The 18,385-nt window shown below is 44.9% G+C and overlaps 3 protein-coding genes across 3 annotated transcripts; 1 reads left to right on the plus strand and 2 right to left on the minus strand.

The window, feature by feature from the left end:
- Window positions 1-1,548: 1,548 nt before the first annotated feature.
- eci2 (enoyl-CoA delta isomerase 2) lies at window positions 1,549-17,556 on the plus strand. The gene is made up of 11 exons (XM_026180425.1): window positions 1,549-1,746; window positions 10,340-10,398; window positions 10,653-10,756; window positions 12,656-12,754; window positions 12,962-13,153; window positions 13,237-13,306; window positions 13,590-13,692; window positions 13,959-14,079; window positions 15,928-16,017; window positions 16,371-16,514; window positions 16,961-17,556. Exons 1-11 carry the CDS (start codon window positions 1,691-1,693, stop codon window positions 17,114-17,116), a joined length of 1,194 nt encoding a protein of 397 aa, XP_026036210.1. The 5' UTR covers window positions 1,549-1,690; the 3' UTR covers window positions 17,117-17,556.
- On the minus strand, window positions 6,633-8,536 carry LOC113029531 (zinc finger BED domain-containing protein 1-like). Its single transcript, XM_026180424.1, has 2 exons — window positions 8,532-8,536; window positions 6,633-8,185 (listed from the first exon to the last, which is right to left on the minus strand). Exon 2 carries the CDS (start codon window positions 8,063-8,065, stop codon window positions 6,782-6,784), a length of 1,284 nt encoding a protein of 427 aa, XP_026036209.1. The 5' UTR covers window positions 8,066-8,185; window positions 8,532-8,536; the 3' UTR covers window positions 6,633-6,781.
- Window positions 8,356-9,451, minus strand: LOC113029535 (zinc finger BED domain-containing protein 1-like). The gene is made up of 2 exons (XM_026180428.1): window positions 9,056-9,451; window positions 8,356-8,793 (listed from the first exon to the last, which is right to left on the minus strand). Exons 1-2 carry the CDS (start codon window positions 9,235-9,237, stop codon window positions 8,484-8,486), a joined length of 492 nt encoding a protein of 163 aa, XP_026036213.1. The 5' UTR covers window positions 9,238-9,451; the 3' UTR covers window positions 8,356-8,483.
- Window positions 17,557-18,385: the final 829 nt, after the last annotated feature.

The raw sequence follows: 18,385 nt of genomic DNA on the forward strand, positions 1-18,385 counted from the left end.
GATGTGTGTATTTTTTATTTATTAGTTTTATTTATTTAATATTATTTTTTAATTGAATGACTGTCTAGTAGTTCACAGATGTCGAAAAACTGAGTGTGGTAAAGCCACTGATTTTGTTTATGTATATTTCTGCAATCTGCACATTGTACTGACTTTCATTTTAATGTTTACACCAGGGTTCCTTGTCAGCACTTTATGCTCAGATGTTTGTAAGCTAAAAATAAACTATTGTGTATGTTCAAATATACTGTTGTGATTGAAGAAGTTAAATAAAAATGTCAGTCATCAATTCATGCATCACCTCATGTCATCATAACAGAGGTCTGTCTTCCAGGAAAGAACAGTTTAAAATTAATGTAATATAGTATTGGCCATACTATATGATGTATTGCTTGTCTTTGTTTAATAATACAGAAGACAAAGACCTTAAAAAATAATCGCATATCGCATCGCAATCGCAATATTGGGGCAAAAAATCGCAATTAGATTATTTTCCATAATCGTTCAGCCCTAGTGAAATTTGAGGACTTTGATTGGGTGTTACTCAATAAGAAGGTACCTGTGTCTGTGTGATGCTGACATCAGCTGATAACCTCTTAAATATGGTCACTTCTGGACACAGAAAGCAACATGGCGGCAGCAAGAGGCTCCACAACTGCGCTACAGCCATCTTTTATATACAGTCTGTCCATTTTATTAGTTTCTGTTACTAATCAAATCAAATCACGTGAGCTCAGTCTGTGTTGAAGCTGACTTTATTTATTTTTTGGCGTTATTCCATAGATACAGGTTGGATTATTGTAACTCCTTGTACTACGGTCTTCCCTCTTCTCTTCTTCTTAGACTGCAAACAGTCCAAAATGCAGCAGCCCGCCTTTTAACTGGTACCAGGAAATTTTGCCATATTACTCCTGTTCTAGCTAGCCTGCACTGGCTGCCCATAAAGTACCGTATTCAATTTAAAATATTACTTCTTACTTTCAAAACTATTAATAAATTAGCGCCAAGTTATCTTAGTGAACTTCTCAAACCACATACTCCTGCTAGAACACTCAGATCTGCCACTCAACTACTTCTGACCCAACCCAGATCTCGACTGAAGTCCCGGGGTGACCGTGCGTTTGCTCCGGCTGCCCCGGTACTGTGGAACACCCTTCCTCTCGACCTCCGCGCATCTGATTCCATTGCACTGTTCAAATCACGATTAAAAACACACTTATTCAATCTTGCCTTTCCCTCTAGTTAATATTTCTTTTATGATTTTATATCATGCACTTTTATGCTCATTTAAATTCTTGTTTGCTCTGTACCTGTTGCTTTCCTATGTATTAGTGACAGTTTTCTGCTTGCATATTTAGTACTTGCTTTGGTCCTATTTCTATTATCCTCCTCATATACTCTATTTTACTTGTTAAGCACCTTGGCATACCCTTGGTTTTTAAGTGTGCTTTATAAATAAAGTTTATTATTATTATTATTATTATACAGTCAGGACTGACAGGAAACAGAGAGAGAGGAAGACATGCAGCAGTTCTCTTTAACCAATGGGAAAACAGGAGATGACGGCGTGGGCGGGAGCAGCGATGTAAACATGTTAGCCGCTGATTAGCTCCACTGTGGCGACGCTAGTTAACCCTTCACCGCCTTAGCCCGTCCTCCCGAACCTTGGACCCCCCGGATCTGCGCTTTAATGGCCGGCGTCGCGCTGAGGTGCTCCGCTGTCTGGCGCCGTGTCACATTAACAAGGTATGACCGGTGAGGCCCGCGGGGTGTTTCAGGCGGAATCAGAAGTTTAGATGCTAACTGTAGTTAGAAAAGTCTGGAGGAAGCTAACAGTTAGCATGGCTGTTAGCACTGAGTGTCGGGGGTCTGTGGTTACCTGACCGCTAACGACACCTGTCAGACTCAGGTGTCACACAGAGACGGGCTGAAGCTGACAGGTGCGCTGCTCGCGCTCAAAGCGGAGAAATATCAGCTGTTATATAAGCAGCTAGCTGCAGCTAGCATGGCTGCAGCTAGCCACGACCTTTGCTCCACATTCAGACATGACCTGAAGATGAGGCTCAGCTTCATCCTCTGTTCATTCAGTGAGCAGGGGCCTGTTCTTCGTACCTCGCTAAGTAGGTTAGCCGGATTAGATTGTTGACGATTTCGCGTGATCCTGGATCAGTCGGTTCCCCGAAGCTCATCCGGGACTTGCTGTCATAGCAACAGAGCCGTAAGCGTAAACCTGCTCGGGAGCAGGCTTACTTTATGTAAACAGGATTAGATCGCGGCCACGCAGGTATGTCCGCTTCATTTATACGAAAGCAACAGCGATATTCCACCACTGTTTCACCATAAATAAATATTATCAATGTAACTAAAGATAATGCAGCACTTGATCCTTTTATTGATGTCACACAGATACATACAGGTCATTTCCTAAAAAAGGGAAATGAACTATTAACATTCTATTACATGTATGTGATTATTACAGATGTAATTCATATTTCAGAGTAGCAATTGTAAATTACTTCGTGTAATCAAGATGAGAGACCACGGCTATAAAAGCGAAGGTGGATTTGGGAAGCCTGTCGCAGCCATGTCCTGTCCGTATACGCGACCAACCCATTGCGGAAGGTGCAAGATTGATAAGGAGAGTCCTCAGAATTCAGCGTATATTGCGGGACAGACAGGATCCTTTAGCTCAGCGCGACAGTGTGCTCATAGAGAGATATCGATTTTCCCGTGAGGATATTATTTACTTAACCAACTTGTTGACGAGGGGGTGCAGGACCACCACCTGTCTTTTTTTCCTCTGCCCTTTTCTTGGTTGCTGTTATGAACAAACTAACAGAGTATTACAGGCCAGTATTACCTTGCCAAGAGACGCAAAGCAATCTAAGAGATAAATATTACCATTCTGTAGAATACTCCTGTATTCCACTTTTACTTGTTCCCATGTTCTTGTGGGTCCTGTTGTGGCTCTAATGTGAAAGGGGATATAATATAACATATTATAATATAATATAATGCCATATGATATTGGACAATATAGTGTCATATGATAGATCTACCCTACCGCCTACTGGTGTTGGCCAGAGGGGCCGATGGCGCGATATGGCAGCCTGGCTACAACCGTAGCTGCCTCCACCAGTGTGTGAATGTGGGAGTGAATGAATAGTGGTATCGTAAAGCGCTTTGGGTGCCTTGGAAAGCGCTATATAAATCCAATCCATTATTATTATTATTATTAAATTACCTACGAGTTTGATTTGTCAGCAACTTCCTGCCAGCCCTCTCTCCTTGCTTTTGCAGCCTTTGCAGTGTTCTCTTGCGTTTTAATTAAACTCTGAAACTCCTGAAATCCCTCACTCATGAGTTCTTGCTCTGCTGCCGGAAAATACCGAGCACGCCCCTTCGACATTTTCGCCGACCAATCAGTGGGTTGCCGATCAATGTTTCTACTATCGATGCGTAGCCCCTTTTACGACACCCAGTGATGTCACATTCCTGCGTCCAGCTGTAGTAATCGTCAACAGCAGGTGTGTTCGGGGAACCGGATTAGCGAGCTCACGGTTAGCGCGATGATTTGATCTTGGATGTGTCATTTGATCTTGGATGTAGTAAGCGACGTACGAAGAACGGGCCCCGGGTCACAGTTAGGGTTGCCAACTCCCTGAAAGATAAATAAGGGACACCTCGTGGCCAGGGCCGGGCGACCCAGTTGTCTTCACCCTTCCCAGTGTGGTAGCTCTTTTTTTTGTGTGTGAAATTATTTTTTAACCATTTGACTTGAAGTTGATTTAAGCAGATGCATATTCTTTGTGATATGACCGTATGGGAAACAAATGATCATTTAGCCATTTATTTTTAGCTCAAAATGACAACATTAACACAGTAAAACAGGTCTCTTTCTTAAACAGAAGCCTGTCATGCTTAACTTTTGAGAATATAAGTAAATCTTTCTTTAAAAGAACTCTGTCCTGCTTAACTTAAAATTATATAAATTAATAGAAAGCAATAGAACAAAAATATTCTTGTAACTGTGCACATTTAGTGCATTTAGTACAGTTGGCTTCAGCTGAGGTATTATTTCAGCTTTTCTAAAGCTAATCAGCTGCTCCTGTTTGTAAACCCGCTTGTTCCCATGATTACACATCTTAACTCATCATCATTATTCATCTATGTATTACTTTTATGTATTAGTCATCAATTTGTTGTAATCATCCATCCTTGCAGTTGTTTATTACACAAAATAAATTATCACACTTCTGGCCACATAGCGCTGATATTCACCGCACATGCCCATATTAACCTTAACCAGAGGGTTTAAACAACAAACCAGTGTTTACATACCATATCTGCTTCTGCCGTGGCCTGGTGGACAACAAATTGGTTAAGGGTTCCCCGAGCTGTCACGCCCCTCATGTTCTTCATGTGCCACCACTAGAAGCATGCCTATGGAAAAAGTGCGCCGGCACACAGTGCAGTGCGCTTTATAGGTGTTATGGTGTATTTTCCCAGCCAGGTGTTTTCCTTTTCCCAATCCTCCTATTTTTCTTTCTCTGAGGGGAACAAACATTGCTGCTCTGATGCTGGGCTTATGCTGGGCTCACACTGTGCGATTTTAGGCCCATTTTGAGACGATTTTTGAGTCGTGCGACCGATTTGGTGATCGGCCCGATTTTGGCCTTCATCGTGCGTCGTGTAGTATACGTGGGGTAACGAGAAGCGATTAACACCTCACGACCAGCTCCCGATCATCAATCGCTCGTGAGGGTCTCACCACAGCCGCTCACACTGCTCATGCGCAAACACGTAAACGTCGGTGAAAAAGACGCAGCAGCACAGCTGTGCAGCGTGTGATCTGGACACAAGCGATGGAGGCACAACTTGTAGAACTTTGGCTCATCCGAGCCTTTTCGATGTGGCATCACAAAATTATCACGACCACAACAACCGTGAAAATAGTTGGATTTACACTGCTGCTCAATCACAGCTGCCTGATCATGTTTTTCATTAGCAATTTAGCAAAGTTGATGGTGGTGGTGTGTCTGTGTGAGTGAAAGACAGAGAGAGCGAGCGACAGATTTTCTGTTATAACCTTCATTTTATGGAGGCACAGTGTGAGCTCTCACAGGGCTCGCAAAATTTCAAAATCCCTGGTAGCCCTTCGGGCAGGGACTCTTCAGTTTTTGGTAGCCCAAAATAAATTTAAGTAGCCCGAATAAAAAAGAGAGCAATTTTTTGGTTGATGTTTTGTTTCCTTTACAATATTATACATTAAAGTATAATATTGTAAAGGAAACAAAACATTAATCAAAAAATTGTTGAAACACAAATTACAACATTGTATAAAAATTACAATCATCAACTCAAATACTTGGTTCTAATTGAACAGAAGTTTCTATGAACTTGTAAGAACTGTGTAGGACACGAATCAGTCTGTGTCAGATCCTGAATTTGAAATTTCCACTGAAGTCGCGGGTAAGAGACGAGTGGAACCAAGATCGAGGCCGTTTGCTTTTTGAAGTTTGCAAAGACTGCTAAATTTTGCCAGTGGTAGTTCACTCTTTGCAACATAGTAGCTGTTCTAAACAGATTTTTCAGGTTTATTTTTAGTATATTATTTGCAATTGGTGTTTGTTCTGGGAAAGATATTGCAGACTGAGCAATAATGCATTTCTTGCATTTCTCATGGCTTCTAATGGGGGCCTTTCTTAAAATGACTGGTCCCAGTAACAAAGGCGCTTGTCGACTCAGAAATCGAGAGAAAACCAACAACACACCCGGCAGAACATTATGTTATTTACATGGCTGCATATAAGTGGTCCGCATGTGCGCATTCGCTGTCAAAATAAAAGACGCACCAGATAAGAAGTTGCAGTGCGCGTTTGCGTCCATATAAAAAGCTGTTTTTGTCCGCTAGAGTGGGATTTTCACGGCACATTCCGCACCACATCTGTGTGTTCATCATTTGTTTGAAGCCAGCTCACCTCCTGCAACCACTTTTCCGAGAATACGCGCTTCTTTTGTGGTTCGGACTCCTTCTGACATTTGTAAAGCTTTCTTTTTGCCTTATAGTCTGATTTGTCATAACTTCTCCGTTTTGTGGTAAGCTTTTCTTTGGCTGTCACTTCTTCACCCTGACCTGTCTTATTTGGCTCAGCAGAACTAAAATATATATCCTGCTGCTTTTACACACGCACTCACATAAGCTCAGCGATTCTCTGCGCGATCAACCTCTCACATGTTTAAGCTGCGGGAGATTTCACTTGTCATGTTTGCGTAGTAAGCTAACGATTAATAAGACGATGTCAGAGGAATTGGTGCACAAATTATCATCACTCACAGATCAGTGCTGTCGCTCTCTATACACAGTTCGCGCGATTGCAAAGTGAAAGCAAAAAAACAAGCGCAAATTCAAACGCGATTTCAATATGTCACATGTTGACAGTGGCTCACCGATAGGGCTGCCACAAACGATTATTTTGATAGTCGACTAGTCACCGATTATTCTTGCGATTAGTCGACTAATCAGATTATGCATCCATTGGACGTAAAACGTACAGATTATTGCAGCAGCAGCATCTGCTCTTATATAACTATCATTAGCTTACAGCTTTAAGTGTTTAAGGTATGTGAAACTAAAAATAAAGACAAGATGATAGTTTATTAAACTTTTAATGAAATTTCAAGTTTGAAGCCACCCGAAAACAAATATAACAAAATAGCATTTTGTGCTCAGTCCTCACAACTATATTGAACTTTGGGACTATATAGTCAGTATAGCAATCTACACGAGATTATTGTTCATAGCCAGGAAAGTTAGCTTTTCTACATGTTCTGCAGAAAGGCTTGCTCTCTTTTGAGAGCAGATGTTCCCTGCTGTGGAGAAGATCCGCTCCGATGGGGTGGAGGTTGCAGGAATGCACAGAAAAGATTTAGCTAGCTTTGATAGTGTGGGGAAACGTCCCTCATTTTCGCTCCACCATTTAAGAGGATCATCCTTTTTAGAAACTGTGGCTTCTTTAAAGTACAGCTGAACTTCACTTCTCACAACTTGGACATCTTGGTCCTCCTTAGATGCTTCTTCCTCATTGTCACCCTGACTGTCTGTGTCAGACTCAAAGAGGTTGTCCAGAGCAGTCTTTTCAGTTCTACCTGAACCATTGGCTGTCTGCACTTTTGCATGCTCATGTGTCCCAGCATTTGCTTCTTTGACAGCAAGCACTTCAACAGTCCCCTGCACTCTGATGACATCTTCAGGAGCCAAAAACTTCAACTTTCTGTATCTGGGGTCCAAGGCAGCTGCGAGAATAACAGAGTTTTCTTTGTCTGCTGAGAAAGTACATATACTCCCCCATCTCTGTGTTATGCCTTTTTCTGCACTGGCAATGAAAGATTTTCCTGAGCTCGTCTCCAGTTGGCTTTGGTGTACAGCCCGTGTCAGCCCTTTGACCACCTGTGGAAGACCTGAAACCGTTGTGTACTTCTGTCCACTAAGGTAAACAGTAGCAGTCTCAAAAGGTGCCAAACCTTGCTTCAGTTCTTCAAGCAGCACCCACTGCTCTGGCTTCAAGTCAAAGTAGTGTTTCCCCCTTGGCGTTACCTCGGGATCTGAAAGAGTGGCAGTGAGAGGCCAGCGCTGTTCGAGGAGTCTTTCTATCATGTGGAATGTACTATTCCATCTTGTACTGACATCTTGGATCAGTGTATTTTTCTTCACATTCATTTGCTCCTGTTTCATTTTTAGTCTTGTACTAGCCAGCTCGCTTCTCTTAAAGTGCTCCACTAGCTGCCTAGCAGCACCTAGTGCTCTGCTGATGGTGGTTTCTTTGAGAGCAGTATTGACTATGAGCTGGAGTGTGTGTCCAGCACAGCGGATAGAGGCCCATCCATGTTTTTCTTCAAGCAGTCGCATTGCTGCCACCATATTGGAACCACTGTCATGTACTACTGCTTTTATTTTGGCAGGCAAGATGTCAAACTTTGTTAGCACCTCTTCCATCCATGTCATTATATTGGCACCAGTATGCCTCTCCTCAAGAGGCATGGTATCAAGGATGAAGCTCTTCATCTTCCAATCTTCACTCAGGAAATGGCAAGACACACCAAGGTAGGCCTCTGTTGCACGACTGGTCCAGACATCAGCAGTCAGGGTGAAGAAACCTTTGACACCACCAAGGGTCTGCTTTACCTAAAGATATGAGATGATTTGGAACAATAGTAAGCATTAGGGAAATATATTACAGTATATTTTTTCATTATTAATAATGCTTGTCAGTTTATGCATTAAGATTTGAATTTACCAATTGAATAATTCAGTTACATCAAATACACTTACGTATGTTAAACAATAAACATTCAACATATCAGTAAAAAAAAAAACAACAACTTTCCATTACATGCTTTAACCAAGATTAATTTATTGGTTCCTCAGTCAGCAAGCTCTATATTATTTCATCATGAAATTTATTAAATTCTAATACAAATTGCTATTTTGTGTTTGTGGTGTGAGAGAGTGGAGAGAAAGAGAGACCAACCTTCTCAAAGGCAGCATCATATTTCTTTTCCATCAATTTGGTGAAGTGGGATCGGCCTGGTAGGTAGTTATCATGGTAATGTGGGTTGAACTGCTTGATCATCTCTTTGAAACCTTGATCATCAACCATAGACAGGGGTCTCATGTCCGTCACCAACATGTTCAAGATTGATTCAGTCAGGACATCTGCTTGCCGAGGTGTACATGTTGTTGGCTTGGTGACAAAGTCGTCCATTGAAGACGAACGTATTTTTTTAGCAGTCCTGTAATGTTAACAGCTATTAACATAAGCAATAATAAGTAGTGCTCTCAGCGTTAATCTCGTCAATACGATGTTAAGGCGGCAAATCCCCGTTAGCGCAAAAACGCGGTGCGAGGGCTGCATGGCACTGACTAACGGGGATTTGCCGTGTTAATGCGGTTATGGCGTTAACATCATACTAACGAGATTAACACTGACAGCACAAATAATTAGCAGCTTGCTGTTTATAATAATGTTAGCAGCTAACTAGCCAATTAGCTTACCGAGACGACTGTACCACTTCGACGTCGGATGCCACGACGTGCTTCCTTTTTAGATGCTCGTGCATCGCCGTTGTACTGCCATGGAAGGCAAGTTCCATTTTGCAGATTTTGCATTGGACCTTCTTTTCTTTTGTTTGGTCAAAATGCTCCCAGACTTTCGAGTTCCGTTGCCGAGTAGCCATGATAACGGAGACTGCTGCTTCTTCTTCTTCTTCATCTTTGGCGTTTAACGGTATCCTTGTAGGTGCATTTCCGCCATCTTCTGTTTCAGTCTACACTGGATTTAAGTATTACACTCTTAAATCATACTGTTATTCCTGCACCTTTCAGGATTTTACGGCATTTAAACGATGTGTCGACTATTAAATTAGGCGTCGACGATTTTGATAGTCGACGTAATCGTGACTAGTCGACTAATCGTGGCAGCCCTACTCACCGATGCCAATGACATAATTACCCAGCTACATTTCCGAAAGAATGCAAAAGCATTGACATATATTTTTCCTTCCTACAATAGCCTGACGGGCAGAGCAGAGAGAGGTTTTGGTAGCCCGACTGGAAAAATCGCTAGCCCCGGGACGTCGGGCTAGCGATTTTGCGAGCCCTGACTCAGGTCGCATCAGAGCATCGTGACCTACCAACTTCTAACCCCTGCGAGTCAATCGTGCAGTTTGAGCAGGAGCTGAATAACGTGACTGAAAAAATCGCACAGTGTTTGCCCAGCTTTAGGTGTACCGTCGTCCGAGACTTGCACCGCAGTGTCGGCGTTTGTTTCCCTGTCGGCCATGCTTCTTGTTGTGGTCATCTGTTGTCTTCCGGTATTTTCTCCGTAAGCGACCTTTCCTCGACCAATGAGATGAGCGGTAATCTGAATTGTCATACTCGAATTGTCATAAGTGTGCTGTCAGCTCATTGGTCACAAAGCAGGAGAGGGGCTGGGAATTATGTTTTCAAACAAAGCATTAATTCCATTAACATTTATAGACTACTTTTGATTCTCACTGTATTACGGGACAAAGTGCGTCCCTTATTAGCTCAATACGGGACGATTCCGTTTTTTAAGGGACAGTTGGCAACCCTAGTCACAGGTGAGCAGACAGGTGGGCTAGCATGTTATAGCTCATATTCACACTGAAGATGGAGGTTCTGCTCTTAAATGACGAAGAAGCCACAGCAATAGTCTTCATCACTGAGCTGCGCCTGTTTGGGTGAAGCTGTAGTGAAAGTGTGAGTCAGGTTAGTCATGATTGGCTCTGTAAACACTGTGTGTGCTTCTGTTTCCAGCTCAGTCCGATCCAACATTCCCAGCCTGAAGTTTCACACCACAGCGTCTCCCATGATGGGTGAGTATCATCATCATCATCATCATCATCCATGATGTTCACAGCAGCAGGAGAGCCTTCAAAGCACAGTGAGTTATAAACAGGTGTTATTATGGGGACGGAGAGGACAGAGCCCAGAACAGGTTTGTATCATGTTTATTTCTGCTGGGATTTTAGAATCTCACAGTAAGTTCTCTGAGGAGCTCAAACAGCACATGTACTGATGATGATGATGATCGAGGACTCTTGGTGATGATGTCATTGCGTGTTTTCAGGTGTGACAGTGGAGCAGTTTGAGCAGGCGAAGAGCAAACTGTCGACGCTGAAGGACGACCCGGGCAACGAGGTCAAACTGAAGATCTACGCTCTCTTCAAACAGGTGCCAGTTCCCCACACGTTCTAGATGTTCCACACGTTCTAGATGTTCCACACGTTCCACACGTTCTAGACGTTCCACACGTTCTAGACGTTCCACACGTTCTAGATGTTCCACACGTTCTAGATGTTCCACACGTTCTAGATGTTCCACACGTTCCACACGTTCTAGATGTTCCACACGTTCCACACGTTCTAGATGTTCCACACGTTCTAGATGTTCCACACGTTCTAGATGTTCCACACGTTCTAGATGTTCCACACGTTCTAGATGTTCCACACGTTCCACACGTTCTAGATGTTCCACACGTTCCACACGTTCTAGATGTTCCACACGTTCTAGATGTTCCACATGTTCCACATTCAGACATTTGGTGTTCTGGAAATTTCTCACGTGGAGCTTTTCAAAGCAGGTTTTTAATTGGTTAATCCAGATTTGTCAAACCTTTTTAAAAAAAAAAAAAATAATCATGTCCTCCTTTAAAAAAAAGTATTGGCTTAAAAAAATGATACTTATGAAAACTTCATAAAACTGAGTCTAATTTTCAGTAACCTCAGTGTAAAAAAACTAATTTAATTGGTGTTACTGGGGGACTGATTAGATTTGGTAGTGAAGGAAAATATAAGTCGCTCCATCTTGTTACTGAGCTTCACTGCTGCCACCTGCCAGATTCTTACGCCAGCTGTGGGGCCAGCTGTGGGGCCAGCTGTGGGGTCAGCTGAGAGGCCAGCTGTGGGGTCAGCTGTGGGGTCAGCAGCTGCTTCTGCTCCTTCTTCAGCAACCTGTCGTCCCGGTTTGAGACGTGAGTAAAACTGTGCTCAGCGTTCAGATGTGGGAGCGTGCTGATCTCCTGTCATTGGCTGGAGTCTTGCGTGTGCCGCTAACAGCTGCTTTCTCCGCAAACTAAGAAGAGCAGGAGCACCAGCCCCCATCATGTACACTTTCTACAGAGGCACCATCGAGAGCATCCTGTCGAGCTGCATCACTGTGTGGTTTGGAGCCTGCAATGCGTCCTGTCATAGAACCCTCCAACGCATAGTGAGAGCTGCAGAGAGGATCATTGGTGTCTCTCTCCCCTCCCTCCAGGACATTTACAGCACCCGTCTCACTAAAAAAGCCCTTTGCATAGCGGCTGATCCCACGCACCCAATGCAAAGCTTCTTCAAGCTGCTGCCGTCAGGGAGGAGACTGCGGAGTCTCCAGGCCAGGACCAGCAGGCTGAAGGACAGCTTCATCCATCAGGCTGTCAGGAAGCTTAACTCCCTCCCGATTCTGCCCCCTCTCCCCTCCATGGTCTCACTGAACTCTGTCACATACACACACACACACACACACACACACACACACACACACACACACACAGACACACACACACAGACACACACACACACACACACACACTCTCTGACTCACTCACTGGCCTGCACCAGTTACCAGTCACTTTGTGGAGCATTGGACTGCCACTACCTCATAAGACTTTGTTGTTACACTATCTCATACCGTACATTACTAAATCTCCATTTGCACTATCTGCCTATTTGCACTACTCTGCCTCCTTACTTGAATATTGTATATTGTATATTGCATAGCTTTTTTTTGTTATACGTAAAATTGTATTGTATTTATTTAAATTTTTTTAATTATTTTATTTGCATTTTCTAATCACTAGGGTTTGAGAGTAACGGAATTTCTATTTTCTGTATGTCCTGTACATGTGGCAGAATTGACAAATAAAGTTGACTTGACTTCGTCTCGTCGGAGTGCTAACATGAAGCCGAGCTCGACACATATGACAGAGATGCTCAAAACTCTGCCCCGGTGTAAAAGTCCTGGTGTGTGGGTTCATGAAGGACTTCAGTATAAGTTCACCTGCTCCTCTTCCTCCTTTTCCTCCTCGCTCAGGCCACCCAGGGTCCCTGCAACGCTCCCAAACCCGGCATGCTGGACTTTGTCAACAAGGCCAAGTGGGACGCGTGGAAGTCTCTGGGCTCCATCTCACAGGTACAAACACAGCAGGGAGATAAATGATGAAGGGTCGTTGCTCAGCTGTCTGTAGGAAGTCTTTTATTCTCTCGGGACTTCAGGTTAACGCTCTTTCCTGAAAGAGCGTCGCTGCGCTCGGAGCTCACAGATCTGCTCCTCCTTTAGCTTCTTGATGCTAACAGGCCGCTCTGCTGTGTTCTTTCCTCTTTGGTTTGAATCTGTTAGGATGAAGCCCGACAGAAGTACTGCGACCTGATTGGCTCCCTGGTGGAGGAAGAGACTGGAAGCTCCGCCCAGGTGAGCGCACAGCCAGCTGGGAGCGGTGCGACCTACGAGACGCTGTTGGTCACCAAGGAGGATGACATCACCACCATCAAACTGAACCGACCGGCCAAGAAGAACGCCATCACGACCGAGGTCAGCCACGCTTCAGACTGAAGCTACTCTGAAACAAAAACATGTACACCTGCTTTTCTTCTTATATCTGTGTTTCCTGTCAGATGTACAACGAGATCATCGCCGCTCTGGAGCAGGCGGCCACGGACGACTCTGTCATCACCGTCGTTACAGGTACACACACACACAGGGCTGTGTGTCAGGTCCTGTGAGCTTCCAGAACAAACCACTGACAGAAAGAAGAGTCAAATGAATAAAGTTGTGCTGCTGTGTGAACGTTTCTGGTTCATCATCAGGCCTGCAGATGTTACTGAACATCATGAATGATTGTTGCTGTTCGTGGTGAGAATGAGTCTGAGGAAACGCGGCGGTCCGTCCTCGCTGGGACTAAACTCCGACTGAAACCTTCAGGCTCGTGTTGAAGTGAACGCGTGTTCTCTTCGTTCTCACGTTTCAGGCGCCGGCGATTTCTACTGCAGTGGAAACGACCTCACCAACTTCACCAAAATCCCGGAGAACGGGGTGGAGGAGATGGCCAGACGGGGTGCAGATCTGCTCAGGTGAGTGTTCATGATGGAAGCAGCAGGAAACCCACTGTACTCGAGTAAAAGTACCAAAGTATTCATGTCCTTAAGTATAGCGTGGATCACAGTGGCTCTGCATGCACGCCGTCATCTGCATCATGTGAGGTCGTCTCCTTGTTGACCTCTGAACCTCAAACTGACCTGAAGGAGAGATCAGCCTGAATCATTCCCGCCTCGCACAGTCAGGATGTTTTCTTTGGTGCCAAACCTGAAACCCTGAGCTCTCCTCTGTCTCTCTGCAGGAAGTACGTGAACGCTTACATAGACTTCCCCAAGCCGCTGGTTGCCGTGGTGAACGGACCGGCTGTGGGCGTGTCTGTCACTGTGCTGGGCCTCTTTGACCTGGTCTACGCCACAGAGAGGGTGCACACACACACACACACACACACACACACACACACACACACACACACACACACACACACACACACACACACACACAGAGAAGACGTCACATGATGATGATGAAACCTTTGACTCGTAGGCTCAGGATGTTTGAGTGCAGACTCAGGTGTGTTTCCTCACCTGGATGATGATCTTGCCTCTGTGGTCACAGCTGGACCTGCTGTGCGTGTTTATTCTGACTGCGCTGCAGCGCAGCATGATTATCAGTGCTGCAAACACCATCTCCCTCCATCACCTACAGGGTTTTTGCTGAAAGTCAAGTCAAGTCAACTTTATTTGTCAATTCTGCCACATGTACAGGACATACAGAGAATAGAAATTTCGTTACTCTCAAACCCTAGTGATTAAAAAATGCAAATAAAATAATTAAAAAGTAAAAATTTAAATAAATACAATACAATTTTACGTATAACAAAAAAAAGCTATGCAATATACAATATACAATATTCAAGTAAGGAGGCAGAGTGGTGCAAATAGGCAGATAGTGCAAATGGAGATTTAGTAGTATGCGGTAAGAGATAGTGTAACAACAAAGTCTTATGAGGTAATGGCAGTCCAATGCTCCACAAAGTGACTGGTAACTGGTGCAGGCCAGTGAGTGAGTCAGAGAGTGTGTGTGTGTGTGTGTGTGTGTGTGTGTGTGTGTGTGTGTGTGTGTGTGTGTGTGTGTGTGTGTGTGTGTGTGTGTGTGTGTGTGTGTGTGACAGAGTTCAGTGAGACCGTGGAGGAGAGAGGGGAGAGGGGGCAGAATCGGGAGGGAGTTTAGCTTCCTGACAGCCTGATGGATGAAGCTGTCCTTCAGTCTGCTGGTCCTGGCCTGGAGACTCCGCAGTCTCCTCCCTGACGGCAGCAGCTTGAAGAAGCTTTGCATTGGGTGCGTGGGATCAGCCGCTATGCAAAGGGCTTTTTTAGTGAGACGGGTGCTGTAAATGTCCTGGAGGGAGGGGAGAGAGACACCAATGATCCTCTCTGCAGCTCTCACTATGCGTTGGAGGGTTCTATGGCAGGACGCATTGCAGGCTCCAAACCACACAGTGATGCAGCTCGACAGGATGCTCTCGATGGTGCCTCTGTAGAAAGTGTACATGATGGGGGCTGGTGCTCCTGCTCTTCTTAGTTTGCGGAGAAAGAAGAGACGCTGCTGTGATTTCTTGGCCAGTGCCATTAGAAATGCACAACAGCCATTTTCTTACACTAACTATGCATAACTGTTGTGAGACACGATCATCTGACCGTGCCCTCCCCCCTCCTACTGACTCCCACAATTGCTCCCATTTCCTATCTGTATTTCTCTGGAGTCTGTTCATGTGGATGTAGGCTTCCATGATCAGTGAACTGACCTCCCAGCCCATTGTTCCTTCAGTGGGCTGCAAACCTGCAGTCAGCTGAGACTGAAGACGTCGCCTGGATGATGACGAAACGTTTCTCCCACTGAACACGTCCAGATGAACAGAATCAACTTTTGGAGATTTACTTACCTGGACGGTCGAGCGTGCATCAGGATATGATTGATATGTGTCTTGACTCAGGTATAGGACAGCAGATCTCAGTTTAAAAGGGAAACTACACGTAATTAAACTAAAAAGAGTTACGAGAAAACCTTTTATTTAATGTTTTTCCTGGTTTCAGTGAGTAAAAATAAGAGCCCTGTGTTATCCTCATTTATCTGATGCTGGGTGTTGATGCAGAGCTTCATTGTTATTGTTAATGAACAATTTAACGTCCAGTTTCCATGAAAGACACCTTTTCAGGTCACGTGACAGCGACCTGCTCCAGGTGGTGACGCTGTGCCTCTGTGTGTCTCAGGCCACCTTCCACACTCCGTTCAGTCAGCTGGGTCAGAGCGCCGAGGGATGCTCCTCCTACACCTTCCCTAAACTCATGGGTGCTGCTAAGGTACACACACACTGTCACAGAGGCAGTGCTCATATGAACGCTGCCCCCTGCTGGTAACCTGTGCACACTGCAGGCAGCTGTTAGGACTGACGTTTCCTTTCGTTCTGTGTGTATGTGTGAGGTCGTACGGTGACAGTGTTCCTCTGTGGATGACATGAAAGGAAAACACTGAGTTCATCTCTTTGATTTCAAGCTGCCTCATTTTTAGTTACATTTTACAGCATTTAAACCATCGGACCTAAAACCATCACAGTTAGTAAACATGACTGTAACCATGGTAACACTGCTGTGACATGAGTATCTGCTGGTTGGACATAGAGGACATGAGCTCTCTGACTGTCTCCTGTCTTCAGGCCAGCGAGATGCTGCTGTTCAACAAGAAGCTGACGGCGGTTCAGGCCTGTGAGCTCGGCCTGGTCACCGAGGTTTTCCCCGACAGCAGCTTCCAGTCGGAGGTCTGGACTCGGCTGAAGGCCTACGCCAAGCTGCCCCGCAACGTAATCACACACAGACTTACTCGAGTACTCTACTGCTTTACAGTCTCCCACAGCATGTCTTTATCCTGTCTTCTTCTCTCACCCCAACCAATCACAGCAGATGGCCCCGCCCCTCCCTGAGCCTGGTTCTGCCGGAGGTTTCTTCCTGTTAAAAGGGAGTTTTTCCTTCCCACTGTCGCCAAAGTGCTGCTCATAGGGGGTCATATGATTGTTGGGCTTTTCTCTGTATCTATGAAGCGCCTTGAGGCGACTTTTGTTGTGATTTGGCGCTATATAAATAAAACTGAACTGAATACTTACTGTCCTGTTAGCTCTGAGGTGAAACTGGTCTCTGTGTATGAAGGACTTCAGAGTGATGCTGACGGCTGTGTCTGCAGGGAAACGAGTCCAGGCCCCGAATCAGCTTAATCTGACCTCTGACCTCTCTGTCTCCGCCCCTCTTTCAGTCTCTGGCTCTGTCCAAACAGCTGATCCGCTCGGTGGAGAAGGAGCGCCTGCACGCCGTGAACGACGCCGAGGTGGAGCGCCTGATGGAGCGCTGGATGTCAGACGAGTGTTTCAACGCCGTCATGAGCTTCTTCCAGGCCAAGGCCAAGCTCTGAGGAAGAGGAGGCGTGTATGATGAAGATGATGGTTATTAATTGTAAATGTTGTAGAGTGACTTAGAGCAGACTGTAAGATGTTTCGTGACCAATCTGTAGTGTGAGCGCCACCTGGTGGGCGGGGTAGGGAGGTGCAGAGGCTCTGAGGCTGTGGCAGCAGGTCTCAGTGAATGAAACGCAGGCTTAAAGCTCACAGAGCTTCTGTCCTCAGCTGATGCTTTAGGAGTCCGTGTGAGTCTGAGCTTCAGTTTTCACACCGTGATGCTTTCAGTGTGCTCACTGCTGGTAAAGTGCCTTAAACACTCTAACTGCTGCTCAGCGTTCTCCGACGTCTGTTTGTCCAATAAATTCACAATCACTCGATGAGGTCGTCTTCTCTGTAAATATTCAGTCTGTGTTTGTGTTATAAAGGACACTTTATAATCTACGAAAATATCAAATCTGTCTGACAGTCATAATTTTCTCTACCCTTTATTCTTTAAATCAAACGTCTTTGTTTTTGCCTGTTTGGTTCTTTAGCCGTCAGAGTTGATCTGTGAAGGTCAACAAAGACGCCCAACGGATTTACTTCATCACGGCCTTGTCGTATTGGTCCATTTGATTGACCTTTATTATTCATTTATTTATTTATTTCATTTCAAGTTATCACAGATGGGACAGACGTGAGTGGGGGATAGGACAGGGAGAAAAAAGGGAGGGGAAGAAAGACAGGAAGAGGGACAGTGAGAGAGGACACTAAAAAAAGAAAACAAATTTCCTTGGTTACCTGTTGAGAGAAAAACAAGAGCAACACAATAACACAGCACCACTGCAATAACCTAAATAAATGTAAATAACAGTAAATATTGAATGTTGTGCAGCACTCGGTGTGCTTTGAGGTAAGAAAGGTGTAGCTGTCTATGAACACCTGTGTACACCGGAGTTCATCCAGCTGTTCTGCCAGAGGTTTTATATTAACGCAGGACTCCAGGCCTGGAAACCTGAACTCCAACAAACAGACCAGAGTAACAGGATCCTCCAGCTTTCACTCGTTCAGGACGAGACTGACCCTGTGCTTCTAACTGCCAACAGAGGGCGCTGTCTGAAGCCAGACTCGTACAGATATTCATAAATGAGAAACATGAGCCCAGACTTTGACCCATGACACGCTCCTGTGGTTCGGACCAAATGGAGGCGGGATGCTGAAGACGAACGGTCATTTCCTGTCTGCACCGCCATCCTGTCAGTGACGGCTAAAATGTGGGTTAAGCCCCGCCCATTGACTCTGAT

This window comes from Astatotilapia calliptera, chromosome 9 (genome assembly GCF_900246225.1).
Source record: "Astatotilapia calliptera chromosome 9, fAstCal1.2, whole genome shotgun sequence".
NCBI classification, from domain to species: Eukaryota; Metazoa; Chordata; class Actinopteri; order Cichliformes; family Cichlidae; genus Astatotilapia; species Astatotilapia calliptera.

Excerpts from the sequence above, each read along its gene's own strand:
- LOC113029535 (XM_026180428.1), bottom strand. The coding sequence starts at position 9,237 with ATGGCTACTCGGCAACGGAACTCGAAAGTCTGGGAGCATTTTGACCAA. Across the intron at positions 8,794-9,055 it reads GAAGTGGTACAGTCGTCTCG|GACTGCTAAAAAAATACGTT; the intron begins GTAAGCTAATTG and ends TTAACATTACAG.
- LOC113029531 (XM_026180424.1), bottom strand. The coding sequence starts at position 8,065 with ATGAAGAGCTTCATCCTTGATACCATGCCTCTTGAGGAGAGGCATACT.
- eci2 (XM_026180425.1), top strand. The coding sequence starts at position 1,691 with ATGGCCGGCGTCGCGCTGAGGTGCTCCGCTGTCTGGCGCCGTGTCACA. Across the intron at positions 12,755-12,961 it reads CTCTGGGCTCCATCTCACAG|GATGAAGCCCGACAGAAGTA; the intron begins GTACAAACACAG and ends TGAATCTGTTAG. Across the intron at positions 13,154-13,236 it reads AGAACGCCATCACGACCGAG|ATGTACAACGAGATCATCGC; the intron begins GTCAGCCACGCT and ends GTTTCCTGTCAG.